This window comes from Malaclemys terrapin, chromosome 11 (assembly GCF_027887155.1).
Source record: "Malaclemys terrapin pileata isolate rMalTer1 chromosome 11, rMalTer1.hap1, whole genome shotgun sequence".
NCBI classification, from domain to species: Eukaryota; Metazoa; Chordata; order Testudines; family Emydidae; genus Malaclemys; species Malaclemys terrapin.
The window spans coordinates 45,563,177-45,586,218 of NC_071515.1; the positions used below are offsets into that span (position 1 = coordinate 45,563,177).

Consider the following 23,042-nt stretch of genomic DNA (forward strand, 5'->3'; position numbering starts at 1 on the left):
ACGCTTACACAAGTTTTTCTTTTAAAATGGCTAACAAAGGCCTCCACATACACCGTGTGTGTGCATATTCTTGCTATAAAGTGACATTACATGACTCCTAATTTGATGTATATCTAAAGGAATCTCTATATGCAAGGTACATACTGCAAGTATCATCTAGGAGACAAGTTTCTGGAATGGGAGTCATATCTAGCTCTGCAACCAAAATGTTGTGTTACTGTGAGTAAGTCAGTTTGCTCTGTTTCTCTTCCACAGTTTGTCTTCTCTGCTTAGACAGTAAGCTCTTTAGGATAGGGCCCACTGCAATGGGACACCAAACTTAGACCTGGTCCACACTAAGCCCCCAGTTCGAACTAAGATACGCAACTTCAGCTACGTGAATAACGTAGCTGAAGTCAAAGCATCTTAGTTCGAACTTAAAGGTAGTTACCGCGGGTCCACACGTGGCAGGCAGACTCCGCCTACTCCTCTCGCAGAGCAGGATTACCGGCATCGATGAGCACTTCCGGGATTGATTTATCGTGTCTAGACAAGACGCGATAAATCGATCCAGAAGATCGATTGCTTGCCGCCGAACCAGCGGGTAAGTATAGATGTGCCCTTAGTTGGAGCTTCTGGGTGCTATATTAATGTATACGATGAATAATACCTGTGTATCTTGAACAGTTAAACATAGTCACTTTTTTTTTTCTAGGACTGGTAAGTGCTTTTTTGCTAAGTTGTTCCAATCTCCTATGACCTTTGGAATGATTCCGGTCTCTGCAATGCATAGATCTAGTCCCAACACCTACAGGGACAGAAGCTGGGATGTCATTGGGGGTGAGGGTGGAAACAGTTAATGAGAATCTGACACACATCCAAGACACTTTTTAAGGAACTAACTCCATCGCTAACAAACAATCTCAACTACCCTTCAGGCATCATTCCCTTATGTTAAGGCACCTCTTTCCAATTGTATTGTAAGAATTGCCATTTAACCTGCCATGCAAGCTCAGTGACCTAGGGTGACCAGATAGCAAGTGTGAAAAATTGGGACGGGGGTGAGGGGTAATAGGTGCCTATATAAGACAGTCCTATATATCAGGACTGTCCCTATAATGTCAGGGCACCTGGTCACCCTACAGTGACCTTGCATTCGGGCTGCTCTCCTGGCCTATATCCCCTGGAAGGCTCCATTTGGATTTGCTATCTCTTAGCATTTCACTGGTTAAGTGAGATGAGATTCAGAGAAGGGTGAAGCAAATGTTTAAGGGATGCAGGATTGCGTCATGAAGAAAAGCTTTAAAAGGAGCCAAATATATGTAGCTCATTTAAATTACAACATAAGGGAGTACAAAGACATGATAACTTGGTGTGTCAACCTGATAGGACCAGATGAGTTATGCACACTATCATGATAAAAGGGTATCTAGATACATTTTCTCCCAGTGTAATAAAAGACTTTCAAGTTGAATATCGAGAACAACTTCATAATGCTGAGGTCTCTGTCATGGACTTCCAAGGGAAGTGAGACACTTAGTAAGACAGCAATTTGTCTACTTCAGAGTTGTCTCAAGCTACTAGAAAATATATACACTTGGGAAAAAGCTCTGTACTGGTGGGAGATATTAATGAAATGATCTACAATTTATTTGTTCTCTACCTTTCAATGATTTTAAAATAGCTTTAGGATTAAAATACTCTGCCCAGAACAAACAAAACTCAAGCTAATAAAAATAAAGGGCTCCGTTTCAGATTGTGCCATTTTACTGGACTTCAGAAGATCTAAAAGACCTTTTTTTAATGTGCATATTTTTCCTGCACCTACTTGATATGTTGACCGGTCCATCATTTTTTATAATTAAACTCAAAACACTTATGTTCATTCAGTGATAATGTTGAGATTCTAATACCACAATGAAGTAAATGAGAGCCCAGGCTGTTGCCAGTGTCTTCTATATTTTTCATTGCTTATTTTTGTTCTCTTTAAAAATGGAAAAATAAAAATAAAAGCAAATGCAAAATACGGTGCTGTATTAGTTCAGTTTCAAGGTTCTGTTATAACTGCATGCAAATCGAGAAATTCAAAAATGTTTCCTGAATACCAGAAACTCTTCCATGTTGGTTTTTAATTGGAGCAGTAGGTGCACAGCACTTCAGAAAATAAAGCAATAGCAAATTTAATCAATTCCATCTGATTGGCTGTAGTTTGGTCCTTCAAAGAAATGAAACAAAACAAATTGCATCTGAATTGACTTCTGTATGCATTTGGAATTCATCTTTTGGCTGGGTGCAAGCATGAGCAATTTCAACTCAAACCTTCACTTCTTCCAAAAAGCTATATGGTATTTAAATAATACACATTTCCCCATTTTCAGAAGGGTGGATCTTTACTGAAATTTTCAAGTCAACAACTCCTCATTGCTAAAGATTACCAGAAAAATTACAAATTTTATATAAAGAATGTAATACGATAGGAAGAAACTTGGAAGTTGTAAGGACAGAAGATAAGCAAATAAATCTGTCTACTTATGCTATGCTCCCTCCTACAATATTTTGAACTACTCCCTAGTTGTTTATAGACCCTGGCAATCTTTCACATGTATCATTTTTGTTCAAGTGCATATTTTTAATTCTACTTCCATTCCCTTGTGTCTCAATCCTTTTTTTCATGCCCTGATTCTTGCTTGTCAAAATTCAAACAGTCTTGTGGCATCTATCCTTTCCATTCCCTACAGAATTACATACATCTCAAATTAGCTCACCTCTCTTTGTCTAATTTCTTCCAACAAATTCAGACCTGGTTTCACTAACCTTTCTGTATAGCTCATTCTCAGGATTCTTGAATTGTACCATTCATCATCTGCAGCACCATCCTTGTCTCATATTAATGTGGCGATCCAGTTACTAGAAGGGGACATGGAAGCTTTCTGCTTTTGTTGTATTTCATGTTACACTTTTAGGTTCTTGTCTCAGTCATCAGGTTTGGAGATGAATAAGTTGTCTGGGATGATTTAACTAATGCTGTGCAATTTTAAATGTATGGGCACTTTAGCTTTCCCTGTTTATACTCCTTGTTTTTGCAGGTAATTAAAGTATACAGTGAGGATGACACTAGCAGAGCTTTGGAAGTGCCAAGTGATGTAACGGCCAGAGATGTATGCCAGCTATTAATACTGAAGAATCATTACATAGATGACCACAGCTGGACACTGTTTGAACACCTTTCTCACATAGGTCTAGGTAAGATTGCCTTGTTCATGGCATAAAAAAGGTATCCTAGCTGCTTGTGGGGTTTTTGTTTTGTTTTCCTATAATTTTCCTACATATAAGACTAGGAAGCTATTAAAACTCATTCTTCTGTTTTCCCCATTTTTTTTTTTCTGGTGCAGAGTCATAAGGCATGCTCTTTCACTGATCCTAAATTACCTTGATCTGAATCTGAAGCAGGGGTCTTGGGGACATAGATTCTTAACACTTATGATAAATGGCTTTTAGTTCTTTCCTCCTTTCTGGGGGACAGTTTTCCCCCCTTTTACTTTCTTGACTTGCTCCTGTTTACCTCTAGCAAAAGAGCTGGGCCAGTATTCCAGTGCAAATAGTAGCTGTGCAACTCCGACACAACCAGCTGAAATTTTTGAGAGGGCGGAGTCGATGAATATCTCATACAAAGGACAGAAGAGCTTTCGTATTTCATACTTTTATGTGGACAGTGGGCGTCTATCCCTCTAAATTACATCTTTCTATTGAAGTAGACTTGTCAACATCCTACTGCAATACAGTCAATTAGCTTGGTGAGGTTTTGATTTAAACTCCAGAGAAATTGACCTACATTTTTTAAACTTCCCCCCACAATCTACATATTAAATACAAAAGAAGCCTACATAAAAACAACTAAGCTTAAGATTTTAAGCCCACAAAAATCAAGATATTCATACTTCCGCTTCAACAGCTATATTTGCCTTGTTGGTATTGTGTTGTCATATAAAGTGTAAATGTTTCTGCCTTATTTATGTATAATGTGACAGATACCAGGTTTTGTGTGTTTAGGTAACCACTGTAATGTTGTGTTGTTGTAGTGGTCTCTATATTTTGCCAAAGAATTAGTGTAGATGTCTTCTCCCAGAAGACAGCAACTTAAAAGTTACTTACTCAGACAGTCTAAATACCATTTTCAGTATAAAAAGTAGGACAATATCTTGTGACTTTTTTTTTTAATTTGTTTGTTTGGAGAGCTATAGTGGGGAAATTTTACTATAAATCAAGTCATAGACTCATAGACTCTAAGGTCAGAAGGGACCATTATGATCATCTAGTCTGACCTCCTGCATGATGCGGGCCACAAAAGCTGACCCACCCACTCCTGGAAGAATTCTCTCCCTTGACTCACCTGTTAAAGTCCCCAAATCATGATTTAAAGTCTTCAAATCGCTAAGAATCCTCCAGCAAGCGACCCATGCCCCATGCTGCGGAGGAAGGCGAAAAACCTCCAGGGCCTCTGCCAATCTACCCTGGAGGAAAATTCCTTCCCGACCCCAAACATGGCGATCAGCTGAACCCCGAGCATGCGGGCAAGATTCTCTAGCCAGACCCTCTGGAAAAAGTTCTCTGTAGTAACTTTTAATATCCCATCATTGACCATTGTTGCTAATTACCAGCGATGGCACGTTATTGACCTATTGACTAAAATCACTGTATCCCATCAAACCATCCCCTCCATAAACTTATCAAGCCTAATCTTAAAGCCAGAGAGGTCTTTCGCCCCCACTGCTTCCCTCGGAAGGCTGTTCCAAAACTTCACGCCTCTGATGGTTAGAAACCTTCGTCTAATTTCAAGCCTAAACTTCCCGACGGCCAGATTATATCCATTCGTTCTCGTGTCCACATTAGTACTGAGCTGAAATAATTCCTCTCCCTCTCTGGTATTTATCCCTCTGATATATTTAAAGAGAGCAATCATATCCCACCTCAGCCTTTTTTTGGTTAAGGTAAATAAACTGAGCTCCTCGGGTCTCCTTTCATACGACAGATTTTCCATTCCTCGGATCATCCTAGTGGCCTTCCTCTGTACCCGTTCCAGTTTGATTTCATCCTTTTTAAACATGGGAGACCAGAACTGCACACAGTACTCCAAATGAGGTCTCACCAGTGCCTTGTATAACGGAACCAGCACCTCCTTATCCCTACTAGAAATACCTCGCCTAATGCATCCCAAGAGCGCATTAGCTTTTTTCATGGCCACGTCACATTGCCGACTCATAGTCATCCTGCGATCAACCAGGACTCCGAAGTCCTTCTGCTCTTCCGTTACTTCCAACCGATGCATCCCTAGCTTATAACTAAAATTCTTGTTATTTATCCCTAAGTGCATAACCTTACACTTCTCACTATTAAATTTCATCCTATTACTATTACTCCAGTTTACAAGGTCATCCAAATATCACTGCAGGATATCCCGATCCTTCTCCGAATTGGCAATACCGCCCAACTTTGTGTCATCCGCAAACTTTATCAGCCCACTCCCACATTTGGTTCCGAGGTCATAAAACAACTGTTACCCACCCACCCCCATCAGCAGATATGAAATCACCTGGATTCAATTTGTAACTAAAAGAATAGTCAATAATGCTAGAGTATTTGCCCAGCATAATGAAATGTTCTTCTCCCTATGTGGCATGGAGACACCATAATGACTGCCAGTGTAGGAGTATGGCTAGAGAACGGAGGGGAGGCATTGCTGGAATGTTTTTGTATCTACAGCTTCTAGAAGACTCTTGTGATGTGAGGTACATTTAAAGCCATCTGCAGGCTGTTCTACCACATGAAGGGAACTGTACTGATACCTAGCAGTTCCAGGACTGGGGCCACCTTGGTCACCTCTGTGTTTTGTGCTGATTGCTCCTTGTTGCACCACAGAGTCTGGCCCAATCACAGAAGATTAGGGTTGGAAGAGACCTCAGGAGGTCACGTAGGCCAACCCTCGGCTCAAAGCAGGACCAACACCAACTAAACCATCCCAGCCAGGGCTTTGTCAAGCCGGGCCTTAAAAACCTCTAAGGATGGAGATTCCACCACCTCCCACTGGTAACCCATTCCAGTGCTTCACCACCCTCCTAGTGAAATAGTGTTTCCTCATATCCAACCTAGACCTCCCCCACTGCAACTTGAGACCATTGGTCTTTTTTCTGTCCTCTGTCACCAGTGAGAACAGCTGAGCTCCATCCTCTTTGGAACCCCCCTTCAGGTAGTTGAAGGCTGCTATCGAATCCCCCCCTCAGCCTCTCCTCGTAAGTCATGTGCCCCAGCACCTTGATCATTTTCATTGCCCTCTGCTGGACTCTCTCCAATTTGTCGACATCCTTTCTGTCGTGGGGGGCCCAAAACTCGATGCAATATTCCAGATGTGGCCTCACCAGTGCCGAATAGAGGGGAATAATCACTTCTCTCGATTAGCTGGCAGCGCTCCTACTAATGCAGCCCAATATGCCGTTAGCCTTCTTGGCAACAAGGGCACACTGCTGATTCGTATCCAGTTTCTCATCCACTGTAATCCACAGGTCCTCTTCTGTAGAACTGCTGCTTAGCCAGTCAGTCCCCAGACTGTAGCAGTGCATGGGATTCTTTCGTCCTAAGGCAGGACTCTGCACTTGTCCTTATTGAACCTCATCAGTTTCCTTTTGGCCCAATCCTCCAATTTGTCCAGGTCACTCTGGACCCTATCCCTACCCTCCAGCATATCTACCTCTTCCCCCAGCTTAGTGTCATCCGCGAACAATGTGTGTTTATGTAAAACGATACCCAACTGTGCCGCTTAGAGTGTATTATTACCCGACCTTTTGGTCTCCTTGTGGGTTAGCATAAGCAGGCAGAATCCCTGGAATGATGACACAGTCACAAACTCAGTAACAATAAAATGTGTGTTTTAGTATTGGAAGAGCGAACAAAAGCAGCTCCCATCCGGCTTCTGGTGCTACTGACTTCAAGCCCTTTTTCTTTCCCCATCAGGAAGCATACTGTCTGACTGTGCTGTCAGGGGTCCTTCCCTTCCCTTCTGGGAGGAGCCACACCCTGTATAGGCTGTCTGTGTACATGCCACACACACAGACCCAGCCAGAACATACTGTATTACGTTTAACCGCAGTATTTTAAAGATGAACCACAAAGCTAAAATTGTTTTTGCCCTTTACTGCTCTTTTATGGTGTATAAAGACAGCTGAAAATATTTTTGAAAAAAAGTTTTCTCCTTTGTAACATTTCAAAGATATTTCTAACTTTTTACCCTGACTGCATCAGTTGTAAGATGCTTCCAGCTCAGAGAATAAGGTCAGAGTTAAAACTGGGTCAGGACTGTACATTGACTAAATGTGCTATCGGGAGAAAGCTAGGGATACTATTGCCTAAAGCTATTGTATAAATAATAGAAGTATTTTCTCTCTTTATCAAGAAGACTGGTGTTTAAAATAAAGAAGAAAGTTAGTAAAAAGCATTAAGGAAAACAAAAATGAATTATAAACCTAAAGAAGTGACTCTGCAATGGTTCCTGGCCATCTGTCACAGTTATTGATACAATACATATTTTGTCATGTAATTGGAACCCTTCAATCCTAATGATATTAGTTGTTGCTGAAATATCAGTCTTTTAGTTGTCACTTTTCTTAAGATATTTGAACAAGGGGCTAGTATGGGAATTTTTAAACCTCTATGAAGTACTATGTTGAGACATGTCCATTCCTTCTAGAAAATGAGATTGAGACCATCAAGTTGTTTCACTTAGGGGTACAAACTCTTCCAGTAGTAACTACTGAGCTCTGCTGAATGTGAACCAGCACTAAGGCACTGCATTCCCTAACCAATCCTCTGAGATGTCTGGTTCTCCTTCAGGTGTAATTTTAGTTAGAGACTATATTTCCCTTTTTTAGTGAGTCTGCCTTCTTCAGGCTGATGTTAGAGACTAACAACGTACCAGTAGGTATGGAGATTAGTTCTCTTTCAGGATGCTTCCTCCTTCTGTAATACTTAATAGTTAAACCAACTCTGTTTGTTCTTATTCTTATTTATTCTTATTCTTATTTATTATTATGACACAAATTTAGACCCTTTTTAGGTGTGTGATATATTCACAAACTGATCTTCTTTCTTGTAAGCAAATGAATTCACTATTTGTAAGTACTATACTAGATGAATAACTTTCAGATTGTGGTTTGAACAGTTTGGTTGACTGGTTGCTATGTATTGTACTGTTGTGTGATTTATCCACTAAGACAGACACACACCACATTTTTTTTTCTTCTTTCAACTCCCTGGGTGAATGACTGAAGCACTTGAAACAGGAAATAGCAAAAAGCTCATTTCCAGTAAAACATTTTTTGTATGAATACTAATTGTTAAAATTCCTGAATCTGTCATGGACACAAACATTTTCACTAATCTACAACAGCTATTCAAATACTTGTGATTTTTTTTGACCCCATGAATCAGACTGAACTGAACATGGTGCTTTTTATTTGCAAATAAAGCCACAAGTCAGCTGTTGTTTATATAAAAATGACATTAATTATCACAAAGTCATTGGAATATGCTCTCATCTGTGTACGTATATTTGAGTAGCTACTTGCACATTCAGATGGATATGTACCCTGAAAGGGGATGTGTTTACCAGAAATTATTTCAGAATCCGGTAGACCTCATAAATTTTTTAACAATTTTTAAACAGTGTTTTTTTACCTTTGTCATGGACAGCAAATACTAAAATATATTTGGTTATGCTTTTCTCAAATGTTTAACCTACAATTCCTTCTCTAACAATTACGCTTATCACAGGTGTGTGGGATTTTTTTTTAATATCCACTGGATGTCACTATTGTTCTTCATATACAGGTACTGTACCAGATTTATTTTAGCAGAATAAAAGGTAGCACTTGACTCTTAGGCTGTGTTTACACAGTCCCACAATTCAGACTATAGGGTGTACAAATTGCGGTGCGCATTGGATTGCCTCACTGTAATTCCCCTACGTGGATGCTGAGGGCATGAACTAAAAGGTACTTAGTTTGCAGTTAAATAGTCTTGTTTAAAGGGGATCATGTTAATGCGAATTAGGTACCTTGTAGTTTGCAACAGCAATGTCCACACAGTGGAGTGCACTAGTATGTGCTACAATTCACACCTCCATAGTCCAAACTGAGGAGCTCTGTAGACAAGCCTTTAGGCTATGTCTACAGTTGGAGAGGGGGGTGTGATTCCCAGTTCCAGTAGACATCAAGCGGACATGCTAAAAATAGTAGTATAACTTGAGTTTTCACAGTTCAGGGCTAATGCACCTCTATTATCCCTCTGTGGTCTGCTCTGAGACTTCCAGCTCCCCTGCCATCACCTGTCTTGAGGAGAGACAAACCTCTCTCTCTCCCTCCCTCCCTCCCTCCCTCCCTCCCTCCTCTCCCCGCCCATCCAGGGATTTCCATGCTGCCCACTGAATTCTCCAGCAAAGCAGACTGCCTCAGCAGGCCGTTTGCCTTTCTTCTTCAGAGGCTATAAACAGTGTAATTGCCCACAGTTAAGTAACCACATAGTTCTTTCTAAAATAATCACATTTATTCTTAAAGTAAAAGAATTATGGAGAAAACATTAAAAAGAACCTACACACATGCAAATTCTTACCAGAGATTACCCTGACTCAACAAGGGCTCTGGCAGGTAAACAGTCCTGCAGACACCACCAAGGGGTTTTCCAGTGGAACTAGCACACCCATGAATCCGTGATTTTTGTTTTTCTCCTTTATACGGTTTAGGTCTTTGTTCCAGAGACCAGGAGATAAAATGTACAATGGGTTTCTCCACAAGGCAAATCTTTCAAAGGTTTGGTCCGGAGGTGGGGAATTTGCATTCCCTTCCCAGGTATTTTCCTAGGAAAGCCACTTAATTTTCTCCCCCTCCAAAATATACTACTTATCTGGCTTGTTGTTTTAAAATAGGCCTTTGAAGCTCATAACACTGCCCAGGAGACATTTGTCATATCTCCTCCCTAGAGATGTTACATACAATCCCACAATAATACATAACCATTTGCATTTTTAATACAATGAATTCCTAAGATACTTTAACTTAATTCAATAAGGTTTGTCCAGAACATTGTAGGAAATAGCTGTATCTGTCAGAGCCGTAGCACGGTGAGCAGTGGCACAAGCTACCAACCTGAGTAGGTACCCAGAGTATTAAGGTGGGTCTGTACTCTGGGCGGATAGCTTGTGCTGCTGCTGACCATGCTGTCATGACTGATACCATTTTTAGTGTGCTAGCTCAATGAGAGTTAGCATAAGCCTATATGCTTGAATTGGGAATCACACCCCCAGCTCCAAATGTAGATGTATTTTAGTCAGTATTACATGAACTTCATGCTTTCCTGGATGTAGTTTTTATTCATAACTGAGGCTATTGTGTAAAATAATTATATGTAGCGCCATATATCTCACATACCCCTTTATGAATTATGGACCTGTCAGCCACTCCAAAATGTTTGTGGTGTGCATTTCTTCCTGAAAATATTGAAGGTGGCTCTGACATACCCACAGAGATCCAGATTTTAGTTATGGCCTTTCTCCAGATTTTCTCACTCTGGCTGCCATTGTCTGGATGCAGAGAATCCTGTGTTACCCTGTTAGTTATCCTGGATTGAAGCTAAATTTTGGAGAAGAGGTGAGCGGTACTCTCCACCCCTTTTCCTTATGCATAAGGACACGTCCTCATCCTCGCCCACTCCCTTATTCTCTGGAAGGATCTCCATGCTGATCTCCTTCTCCAGCATGGCAGAGTCATTTAGAATGGAGTATGCAGATTGTCTGGGTGCCACAGAAGAGGAGCTCTGCCATGATTGCATCAAGCCTGTGGACCTTTGGTTTGTTGTGAGAAAGGTGATGGAGTTTTAATGGCTTATTGAGGCCCCACAGAGTTAGAGACTTCTCCTAAGACACCTTCAGCACTTGAGACCTGGCAGATAGACCCATCTTTGTTGATTAGGGATTTCTTGAAAGCTAAGTCCAAATATTCATCTAATTGCCTCTCAGCCCAATCCACCTCAAAGAAGAAAAGTTCCATCATCCCTACTTGTATTCTCAGTTGGATAATCGAGTCTCACAGGAAGGAGTCTGGCATTCTTTCTGCCTCTCCTTCTTCCCAAGTGGAGGATCTTGGGTTTCTCAGTGAGGGCACCTAGGCCTGAAGCCCTCCCCTCAGGCTAAGTCCCCAAAAGAGCACTATTTAGGAAAAGGAAACAATCCCCAGGCAAGGATGAAATCTTCTCCCCAAAAGAAAAGTCGAAGAGCCTAATAAGATAGAGGACACAAGACTCAAGCCAGAAAGCATTCAGGATACTCATCCTCTTCCATCAGCTTCAGCATCTCCCCTGAATGAAGGAAACTCTTAATATTGGACCATGATAAATGCAGACCAGAGTAGTAGGAAATGGTGGCCACTATCCAGATATTTCTAGAAAAAGGATGAACAAAGTCCCGGGGTAAAACTCTTCCATCCAAAACCAAGATAGAATTTTGCCAATTCCCTTCATTCTGTGACAGGTTTCAGTTAGGAACCTAGTCTGCTGAGAATCAGTAATTGTATGTTTTCATAAGATGAAGTGGTTCTGAGGATGCTGAAAGATGTCCACAGCCAAAAGAAGCCTTTTTACATAGGTCCCAATAAATAGCCTTGTCACCTTTCTGCCTGAAGAAGATCTCAGCATTTATCAGGCAGGTCTTCAGGGGGAAGAGCTGGGCAAGGTAGTATAAACTACGGTGAAAACTTTGTGGAAGTGTGGTCTACTGGTTAGAGCAGGGGATGGGGAGTTTTGGACTCATGAGTTCTGTTGCTTCAGTTCACCAATTTGGAAAATGTCTAAATTCCTTACTGTGGTGTTGAGACTTAATGTCTTTAACAGCATTTTGAGATTGCAATGATTTCTACTGATTACTTTCCTGGAAGTTCTTTTGTATTGTTTGTGAGCTGCCCAGAGATTGTACTGTAGTCTTAGGGAGTCCTTATTCACATTCAAGACTGGATAGACTGCATTGTTAAGAAAAGTAATCCAATCACAGGATTGTTTTAAAGTATAGTACTCTGTTAATAGTTCAATTCCTTTAAAAAGTAATCTGAATCTACATTAGAAGTTTTATAATCTGCTACCTTAAAAATCCTTTGGGTAGAGTACATATGCTATACCAGGATCTTTACCTATCTATGAGGTGATGCGGTATGTCTTGTTTTTGTTCCAAGAAGCAAGACTCCAGGAGATGGTATTTATTTAAATGTCACAGTGCCAGCAATTTAACAGTTCAAATAGCATACCAGAACAGCATTGGCTTTCCGTAAAAACTGGTGCAGAACAACAACAAAAAACTGTTTTAAGACAGCACCTCAGTTCTTGATGTTTTTTTCCATAAATATTAAAGATGCATTTTGGAGAAAAGCTGTGTGCCTGGTTCAGTTTGGTTATCACAGAGAATTTTTGAGAAACTATATCGGTTGAAACAACGAGGAGTCCTTGTGGCACCTTAGAGATTAACAAATTTATTTGGGCATAAGCTTTCTTGGGCTAGATAGAACCCACTTCATCAGATGCATGGAGTGGAAAATACAGTAGCAGGTATAAACACATGAAAAGATGGGAGTTGCCTTACCAAGTGTGAGGTCAGTCTAACAAGACAATTCAGTTAACAGTAGGATACCAAGGGAGGAAAAATAACTTTTGTAGTGGTAATGAGAGTGGCCCATTTCAAAGAGTTGACAAGAAGGTGTGAGTAACAGTAGGGGGAAATTAATATGGGGGAAATTAGGTTTAGATTTTGTAATGACCCAACCACTCCCAGTCTTTATTCAGGCCTAATGTGATGGTGTCCAGTTTGCAAAGTAATTCAAGTTTGGCAGTTTCACATTGGTCTGGTTTTTGAATTTTTTTTCTTGAAGAATTGCTACTTTGAGGTCTGTTATTGAGTGACCAGGGAGACTGAAGTGTTCTCCTACTGGTTTTTGAATGTTCTAGTTCTTGATGTCAGATTTGTGTCCATTTATTCTTTTGCGTAGAGACTGTCCAGTTTGGCCAATGTACATGGCAGAGGCACATTGCTGGCACATGATGGCATATATCACATCGGTAGATGTGCAGGTGAACAAGCTGAACATCCCTGATGGTGTGGCTGATGTGGTTAGGGCCTAGGATGGTGTCCCTTGAATATATATGTGGTGTTAGTGTCCCAACTGAGTTGTTGTTTTAAAAAAATAAATAAGTCATTAAGTGGGAGTGAAGGTCATTTATTTCCCAAATCCTATGGTATTTAGTAGATTATGGTGGGCTGCTGCATTTTTCCTTTGGATTAGGCATGATGTAATAATAGCGGGTTTTCAGGACTAATGTCAAATGTTTAATTAAAGTCCCTTTAATTAAGGTGGTTTTTTACCTTGTCACCATTTCATCAGAAGAAGCCGCTTTGGTGGATTTTTTATAACATTTATTTAAGAGCATAAACAACTATATGGTTAACTAATTTCTCATACTTCCTTCAAGTGCTAAAGAATATGAAAAATACATTGGGATTATAATATAAATAAAATTAGTCAAATCAAGGAGTTAACCAATTCTAATTTGTATTATTAACTAAAAAGATAACCGTTTAAGATGAACAATTGGTCTAATCATTGCATGAGCACTATCAGTATATGTGGCCTACAATGAGCCCACTTTTTTCCCTACTTGTAGAATTTAGCTGTGTGAATGTAATTACTTACTCAGTGGAGATTTGGAGACTTCTTGGCACAATAATTAATCTAGGTCTGCAGACTTGACTATATTTGGGCTGTGGATGGTATTTCTTGTTTTGTGAAGGTGGATGTTGCCACAAGAAGTGAAGACCATTGATGGAAAGAGGCTGCAATTGTACTCCTACCCTTTTAATTCTTTCTGGGCCAAGATATTCCAAAGTACTTTTTAAAGGATTTTGTGTGGCCAGCTTGAGATACCTTAAATAGGGTCTGATTTGCAGAGGACAGGTGCTCCACGCTTTCTATTTGGGCCTTCAAAATCACTTAACCTTTTTGAAAATCTTGGCCTTTGTGTCACCTTAGTACAGCATTTTTTTTTTTATTTAAGGGATAGAAGTGTACTGTTTTTCCTCTTCAAGATCGCTACTTCTTTTCCAGGAGCATGCGAGCTGCCTGCATACACTAGCATGATGAGGGACAGCTGCCGCTAAGCTTGGTGCCCACCCCGGTGGGCAAGGCTGGGGGCAGTACAGCTGCATTGGAGAAGCTGCCAGGGCTGGGCTCTTGCTCCTGTGAGTGGTGGCCTGACAGGCCGCTGTGGTTCCTGGTAGAGCCCTGCAGCTCCATGGGTATCCGCTTTATATCCATGGATATTCACATCCACAGGTACAAATTTTGTATCCGTGCAGGGCTCTACTTTTAGTATTCGTCCTATCAACGGTTTGCTGTTGTACCTTTAACATTGACTCTTTGAGAAACTGGGAAGTCTCCTGAACTCCTTTTTCCTTTAGATTTTATTCCCATGGGCCATTACCAACCACTTCTTTGAGTTTGGTAAAGTCTGCTTTTTTGAAGGCCATTGTACTTATTTTGCTGCTCTTGCTCCTTTTCCTTAGTCACGTAATCATCATTTCTTGATCACTTTCACCCAGATTGCCTTCAACTTCAGATTCACAATGTTGTAGTCAGAATAACATCTAAAATGGCAGTTTTCCCCAGTTACTTCCTCCACCTTCTGAAACAAACATTTGTCCCCAATGTATTTCAATAATTTAATGGACATTTTGTGTTTTGCTGCATTACAATCATTCTGTTCACACAGTCCTGGAAAGCTGTGTTGCCAGCTGACAATTTTATCTCACGTCTTGAGATATGTGGTGTTTCTTAAAGCCCCGGCTCCTGGACTAAAGTGACTATGTAAGAGTTTCAGTAATTTTTTGTAAATTAAACTTAAAGCCTTCATGATTATGGAATAAAGTTTGAGAATATGAACTGGCTGTACCTTTAAAGGCTGAAAAACGAGAAGGAAAATACATAGAACCCAGTCTCTTTCTCTCTCTTTTTTTTATTTTTATATATATTCTGCTCTTGCATTTTGGCAATACTGGGGTGGGGGGGGGGAGAAATAAAATAAGGTTGTTGTGTAAAATTGACCCAGGAACAGTAGTTGAAACTATTTTAAATTGTTGATTTGTTGGAACTAATTAGATTTGAAATTGACAGTGACCCTTTAAGTACAGAGTAACAGCCGTGTTATTTGTTAGTCTCTAAGGTGCCACAAGTACTCCTGTTCTTCCTTTAAGTACAATTCAATAAAGTTTCAGAAAAAATATTCCCCGCTTACATTTAAAATAACTTGTTTCCTCATTGGTTCATGCTGTCAGCAAAATGAAAAATGCCCACCAATTTTTTTCCTGTGCACTGAAATGTATTCTTTTTCTTTGTAGCATGAATGATACATAAATTGTTTGGTTTTTTAAATAAGTGATATCCAATGTACAGAAATAAATTTAGTCACAATCCTGCAAAAGGTTATGCATGTGCTTACCTTTACACACTCTAAGTAGTCTCATTGAAATCAATGATAGTGCTCCTAGAGTTTGTAGTTAAGCACATGCATAACTCTTTGCAGGATTGGGGCCTTAAATTCTAAACCATATTTCCTTTTGTACAAATGTAGTTTAGTATTTTTTACATTGCAGGAAACTGTCAAAAATGAGATTAAAAACCGCTTGCAGAGGAGATGCAACAGTATTCTGAAAATCTTTAGAAAACTCTGGAGCAGACATAGGCGAATTGATTGGTTATTTATTATCTATTTACATAAGTCCTTTGTTTGTCATTTTGTTTAGATTTTTCTAAATCCCCAATTACTGTAAAGTTAATTAGCAATCAGAATTGGTTTTCAAAAGGTTCAAATTCCCCACATGGCTTTGCAGATCTAAATGTCTGGCATCCAACCTAGCTAATGAGCTCACCTCTATACAAATGGGATCACTTCTAATAGCTTTGCCAGCTCTTGAGTAATTCAGGATGAACTCTTCCAATGTGAAAAAACGCTTTATGAATGAATGTTGGGTGTTTTTGTAATTAACCATTCCCCTTAATTAATTTTGGCTCCAAGTCTCTAATTTCTCAAAGAAGGAAGTTATACAACTAAGAAGTCTAGCTGCCAAAATCACCATCTCTCTATTCCAAGCTGTGTAAAAACGTTACAGTATGTAATAAGTTGGCTTTGGAAGAGGCAGTACCTCATTTTGCATTTATGTGAGAGATTTTAAAACCTTATTGGTGTTTTGAGGATGATGATGAGGAAATTAGCTTGCTCACCTACTGCAGACATTCATGTTTCATGAGCAGAGTTGGCTTATAAAAGAGCACTGTATAGAATACTGACTTTGGTGACAAAATGTAAAACAGACTTGATGAATTGAAGGTGTTCATATTACTTTGCTCATGTTGGGTTGAACACAACTCTTCATTTGTGTCTGAGCCTAAGTTCTCATGGGTCTACTATGCTGGTGGGCTTGTGTGCAAGGCTATGTATTTTTCTTTGTTTTACAGAAAGAATTATAGAAGACCACGAGCTGGTAATTGAAGTTCAGTCAAACTGGGGAATCGAAGAAGAAAATAGACTGTATTTTAGAAAAAACTATGCCAAATATGAGTTTTTTAAACACCCAGTGGTAAGTCTGTCTTCTTAAAAGCACTGTTTGGGCAGCTGCTACTGCTGCCCTGACATCTGAAGCCATGTGGCATAGTGATGAGGGGGAATGCCAGAAATGCAGGAGGACTTAGTGAGCCGTAAAATGAAATGGAACCTAAATCGACCTGTTAAAAGGAAAGGAAGAATGATCTTAAATCACTATAGGTATGTCTATGCCAGAGCTGGAAGGTGTAAATTCCAACTTGAGGAGACATGCCTGCATTAGCTCCAATTGCACTAGTGTGCTAAAAATAGCAGTGTAGTCGCCAAGCGTGAGCTCTGGGAAGGGCTAGCTGCTCAAGTACAAATCTATAGTCTCCAACAAGGTCATGCTTAGGGCGGCTCCCCTCCATGCCCCATCACCCTGTTCCCCACTTGCCCCACTGTGACTACGCTCTAGTTTGCCACACGAGCTTGATCAGAGCTAATGCTGGTATGTCTCCTCAAGCTGGAATTTACACCTTCCAGCTGTGGTGCAGCCATACCTTTAGGGACACAAGAGTTTGGGTTCTGTTCCTTGCTCTGCATGTATTATCTTGAGCAAATCATTTTCTCCCTCAATTACCTATTTCTGAATGGGGATAACTCCATCTCACAGAGATGTTGCTAAATTAATTAATAGTGTGTGTGTGGTGTCAGATATTATAGTGGTCCATGGAAATGACTTTATATAATTAGACCCAGTACATTGCATGACCATGGTCAACCAGCCTTGGTGGGCAATATAGACTAACCAATCAGGGCCCAACAAGAAAGGTACGATCCTAAGAGGAGGTGGAATTTAGAACACTGTATCAAAAACACTTAACTCTTAATTAATCCTAAAAATAATACACGCGATCATTTGGAATGAAAGTCTCTGGTGACCAGTTACTTTACATACTTTGAAGGATTTAATTTGGGAATTGTCGGAGCTATTATAAAAGACTATAATTTTAGATCTGGGGCCAAATCCTCAACTGGTATAAACCTGCATAGCTACAGTTCAGTCAGTGGAGCTGTGCTGACTTACACCAGCTCTGACCTATAATATCTTTTTTTGTATTTTTGCAAGTTTCCACCATTTGATCTATATTAATATCATGCAGAATAAAAAGAGCATTCACAATAAATCAGAGAGGATTTTTTCTGCATTAGTAAAATATAGCATAAAATCTATTAACCAGCATTTTGTTTCAATACGATTTAAATAAATGTTTTTGACAGTGTATCTCACTTATTTCCTCCTTCGACTGGGATACCATATCAGCTTCAACAAATTGTTCCTTTTTAAATGAATTTTCCCTCTTCCTAGATAGTAATCTATTGATGCCTAGGGCTGGCCTATACAGCGTGAAGGGGAGGGTGAATGATTACCTGACAATGTAAGGTTATAGCTATACTGCAAAAAAACAAACAAAAATAAACAAAAAACAAAAATAAAAACCACAAACAAACCACAACCTGGCAGTGAGTATGAGCCTGAGTCAATAGGCTCGGCTCATGGGACTTGTGCAGGTTTCAAACCCTGGGCTCCAGCCCAAGTAGGAACATCTATACTGCTGCTTTAGCCCCATAGTTTGAGCCGAGTCAGTTGACCCAGGCTCTGAGACCCACTGGCACAGGTTTTTGTAGTATAGACATACCCTAAGTATGGGCCTTCCTGTAGTCTGACTTGACTCAGCAGACCCTTATCCCTGCATTGAAATCTTAAAAAACAAAAAAACCCACTTTGAAGTTTGCTCTCACAAACTCAGCAGGTGAATCTACAAGATACCACAATTTGAGGCTATTTTAATGCTCCCCCCTGCTTTCCTAAATTATTTGAGTTGGGAAATCTCATTGTCTTTTTGCTCAGTGCAATTGAGTGGTGGATCTGTTTATGTCTAAGAGAAATCTGAAGGTTTTTGTATTCACATTTACAGAAGTTTTAATAATACGTTCTATTGTAACAGAATTATTTTCCAGAGCATATGGTGTCGTTGTCAAGCGAGACCAGTGGAGTGATCGGCCACACACAGATATTACAGGTATGCAGTATTTGCATTAAGATGAACCAATTCACAGCAGAATACCTAAATTTCAGGTGTCTAGTTTGTGTGTACATAGTATTTTGTCACTGACAGAATTGTAGTGACCTATTGGACGACTAGAGAGATGTCTTGTCATGAAACACAAAGATAATATTCCTCCACTGATATAACTGCACCTGGAATGATTCAGTTTTGGGGAATTCATTGCCATAAATATATTGACCAGTTGGAGGGAGTTCAGAAAAGAACAAAATGCAGCAAAAAAATGTTTAGGATCAGTTGGGTGGAGTAACTAGCAAGAAATGATTGAAAGATTAAAATAGTTTAGCCTGTATAAAAGGATGGGAGTTCAACAGTCCTCAACTGTTTGAAAGTGGTATATGCAAAGGAAAACAAGGAGTTTAACACATTACAAGTGGAGTAAAGGGATGAACTTAATGAAAAGAAGATTTAGACTGGTTAGCAGGAAAAAAAAAATCTTGCGGCTGGCATGGTTTGTTAGTCTGTGGAATGCTGCAGTCTTCCAAAAGAAGTGGTAGCACATAGTACAATGGTCCATGACTTCCAGGCTTTTAAACACTATGGTGATACAAATAATATCCACAGAATGTTTTAAATATAAGCTGGATGCATCATTTTAAATGTAAAATGGGGAGCAATCTACAGAACAGAAAACAATCCTGTAGTGGCCATGAGATGAATCCTAAACAATGATCTTCCCTAACAGATTTATTTGGGCATAAGATTTCGTGGGTAAAAAAACCCCAGTTTACCCATGAAAGCTTGTGCCCAAATAAATGTTAGTCTTTAAGGTGCCACCGGACGACTCATTGTTGTCGATACAGACTAACACGGCTATCCCTCTGAGACACATCTGGGGTTTTAAATTAGTAGTTTCTAGGTATGATCTGATGATTTTCATGCCTGGCACAAGCTTTTACAGCATAGCCCCAGCCCTGTCCCTGCTCTCTGGGAGAACAACCAGACAGACAAAGGGGATTCCTCCCCCCCCCCCAAATTTTGACAAGTTCTAGCCTTCCCATTGGCTCTTTTGGTCAGGTGCCAACTCCCTCCCTTTTACTTATGGACTTTTTAACCCTTTACAGGTAAAGCAAGTAGAGAACAGTTACTAACAGGGATTTTATAGCTGGCTGGCTGGCTGGGTGCCCATAAAAGGGAGTTCCCCTGCCCTTCATTTATCACAGATGCATTTTACAGAAAGGAGAGCTCAAGTGAGCGGTTAGGTTTGTGGCAGAGTTGAGATAAAGTATAGATCTCCTGATTCTAAGCCCTGCTGTGGGCAAAATGTTGAAACTTAGGTGCTTTTAGTTAGGTCCCTAAAATCATCTTCAGGAACCTTAAAAAAATCTACCCTTTGAAAATCAGGCCGTTTTTCTTTTGCTGCCTAAATACGGATTTCAGAGTCTAATTTTAGGCACCTATGTTTCAAAATTTTGGCCTCTGTGCTAATAGAATTTAGCATCTCTTTATCTCAAAAGTGATCTGATAGTTTGAAAGAAATATTTGACTTATTTTTGAAAACTAAACTATATCTGCTAAAACCCTGTGTGCAGAGCAAGTTTAAGGCCTATGTATCACTGAGGCTATGTCTTCACTACCCGCCTGAATTGGTGGGTAGAAATCGATCTCTCTGGGATCGAATTATTGTGTGTCGTCGGGACGCAACAATCGATCTCCGAATCGATGCTTGTACTCCACCAGCGCAGGTAGGAGTAAGCACCGTTGACGGGGGAGCCGTGGAGGTCAATTTGCCGCTGTCCTCACAGCGAGGTAAGTCGGCTCGGATACGTCGAATTCAGCTACACTATTCGTGTAGCTGAATTTGCGTATCTTAAATCGACCCCCCGCCCCCGTAGTGTGGATGTAGCCTAAGTCACTTAAGTCCTCAAATATAGTGTTTAAACCGTGCATAGTTTGTATGCTGGCCTTCTGCATAGGGGCCTGTTTTACCCCAAATATGAGATTACAGGTTAACATGTAAATCAGTCAAAACTGGATAAACCTGTATTTCTTGTTACTATTTTTTTTACATTGTATTGTTTGATTATTTATATTTGGTGCAATAGGACTTGCTAGACATTAAGTACAGAACACCTTTGTGGATTACAAAGCCATCATGCACATTTCAGCAAAAGTCATTCCGTAGAGCATTTACACTATGCCACTCTTTCCTCGGAAATGTCATTAAGACAAGTTAATGGGCTTGCATTATCATCTGTGACATGCTTGGTCAAGTATCAAGAGAGATGTTAGTTTTAACAGCCCAATTTTGAAATTCTTAGTTTTCTGTGGGTTGAGCTATATGCAAGTAAAATATTCTCCAGCTATGTGTTTAACAAAAGGCAAGAAAAATGTTTTAATGCAAGAGTAAGAGAAGGTAAGAATTTTGGCTCCTTCCTTTTAACTCAGAACTAAAATACCTACAAAAATGTACTGATTTGTTTTCCTTAGTTATTCTCTAATAGTCATAGAAATGTAGGGGTGAAGGGAACCTCAAGAGGTCATTAATCCCGCCCCCTGCACAGAGGCAGGACCAAGTATACCTAGACTATCTCTGACCAGGTGTTTTTCCAGCCTGTTCTTAAAATTCTCCAGAGACAGGAGTTCCAGAGCCTCCCGTGGAGGCATATTCTGGTGCTTAGCTATCAGATGTACATAGATTTGTAAAAATTGTTTCTGTAGCGCTTCCCAAAGAGTGAGAGGTTTAATCCCTGCCCCCAACAAGACTTAAGCCTAAAGAAGAAGGTGAAAGGAGTCCGATGCATAGATGGTACGTGGCTGTGTCATAGTCTACTTTAGGGAGGCACAGTATTTGTGCATACATTCCTTGGGCATTGAGTGTGGAATCAGTGAGCATAGCTCACATTCTGGGTTTTCATGAATGTCATCAATTTTAAACATAAAAAATTAATGGAGCAAATGGACTTTAAACCTGAGGCCTTCACAGTAATATTAATAGAATATTCGGATATTTCATTTTTTTATCTGTTTCTTTGAGAAATTATAGATCTCGTAGTATGAATGGATTCATTTATAGTTCACCTATTTCTAGTAATTAAATGTGAAGCTGATGTCTTCAAATGTAATTTAAAATCAGATTTTTTTCACTTGTAAAACCTATTCAGTAGCTTGCACCATAGCTTACTATGGTAACACCCCCCCAACCTTTTCAATAATAATATATGGATAAAATCTCATGTTGTTAGTTCTTACAAATATGCCCATTGAGTTAATCATGTGAATAGGATTAGGCCCCGTTTGAGTTAATTTGGATAATGGGTGAAATCCTAATCCCATTGAAGTAAATGGTAGTTTTGCTATTGACTTTGATAGGGGCTAAGAGTTCATCTTTTACTTATATGAATAACACTTCTCTGTTCTTGTACTATTCAAAACTTTTGGCTGCAGTGTTTTTTGGGACCAGGATTAATTTTTTTCACTCTGAAGAATACTAATTATTTTTGTACTTTGAGAGTAACAATTTCACAATTTGTTAGTCTGTAAAATTATCCTGATGATTATGCTTTTCAACTTTTTCTTTAAGGGTAGCTCTATTCTCCCCAAGTCCAATTCTTCAATAGATACAATTGATATTCAGGTTCTGTAGGTGTACTTTGAGTTCAGAGTGCAAATCTTGTATTGACTAATTTAGCTGTTTCTTTCTTATTGCCTTTTCAGCAGAATGCAAATACATTAGAAAACATGTGTAGATAGCATATGTACAAGCTGTTTTTCACAGGCAATGAAACAAAATATTTTTATATAAATGTAGAATTTATGTTAAAGAACAGGGCACATTTCCTTTCTAGACAATTAAAATAGTTTTTGTGTGAAATATATACACAAAAATGTTAAGACCATGAAGGGTGCAAAGCACTCAATTCTGGCATGTCCTAACTTTTGAGTACTTGACTTTGCAACCTTAATGTTCTCTTTAATATAGTTTTGTGTGTGTAATTTCTGAGGTTTAAAAAACAAACTGAAAAACAGAAAATTAATCCTATGGAAATAGCCACATGGGACATCAGCAGGGTTTGAGCCTTTAGATCCATTTCACAGACCTTTGCTAGTAGAGCTAATGAAGTTACTGATACCAACAGTAAGCTGTCATCCTTTGTGGGCTAGCCACTAGAGCAGGATGAAACATACACTTTGCCAGAGGGTTTCACAGATATTTGCTGACAATAGAGAAACGTTGAGACTCTGGAATCTTGAGGAATCTCCCCTCAAACCTGACCCCTTTTGCCCTGTCCTCTTTTCTCCCCCTTATCACCCACAGCTCCTTGTCTCATTCCTATT

General features: G+C 39.7%; 1 protein-coding gene across 3 annotated transcripts in view; it reads left to right on the forward strand.

Moving 5' to 3' along the window:
* GRB14 (growth factor receptor bound protein 14) overlaps window positions 1–23,042 on the forward strand; it is a 98,515-nt gene that overhangs the window by 51,118 nt on the left and 24,355 nt on the right. For all 3 annotated transcript variants that reach the window (XR_008446613.1, XM_054043286.1, XM_054043287.1), the window contains 3 exons: window positions 3,066–3,222; window positions 16,569–16,690; window positions 18,645–18,719. Coding sequence is in view for 2 of the 3 variants with exons in the window: in XM_054043286.1 (XP_053899261.1) it covers window positions 3,066–3,222; window positions 16,569–16,690; window positions 18,645–18,719 (354 nt within the window). In the remaining variant the exon portion in view is untranslated. The remainder of the gene's footprint in view (window positions 1–3,065; window positions 3,223–16,568; window positions 16,691–18,644; window positions 18,720–23,042) is intronic.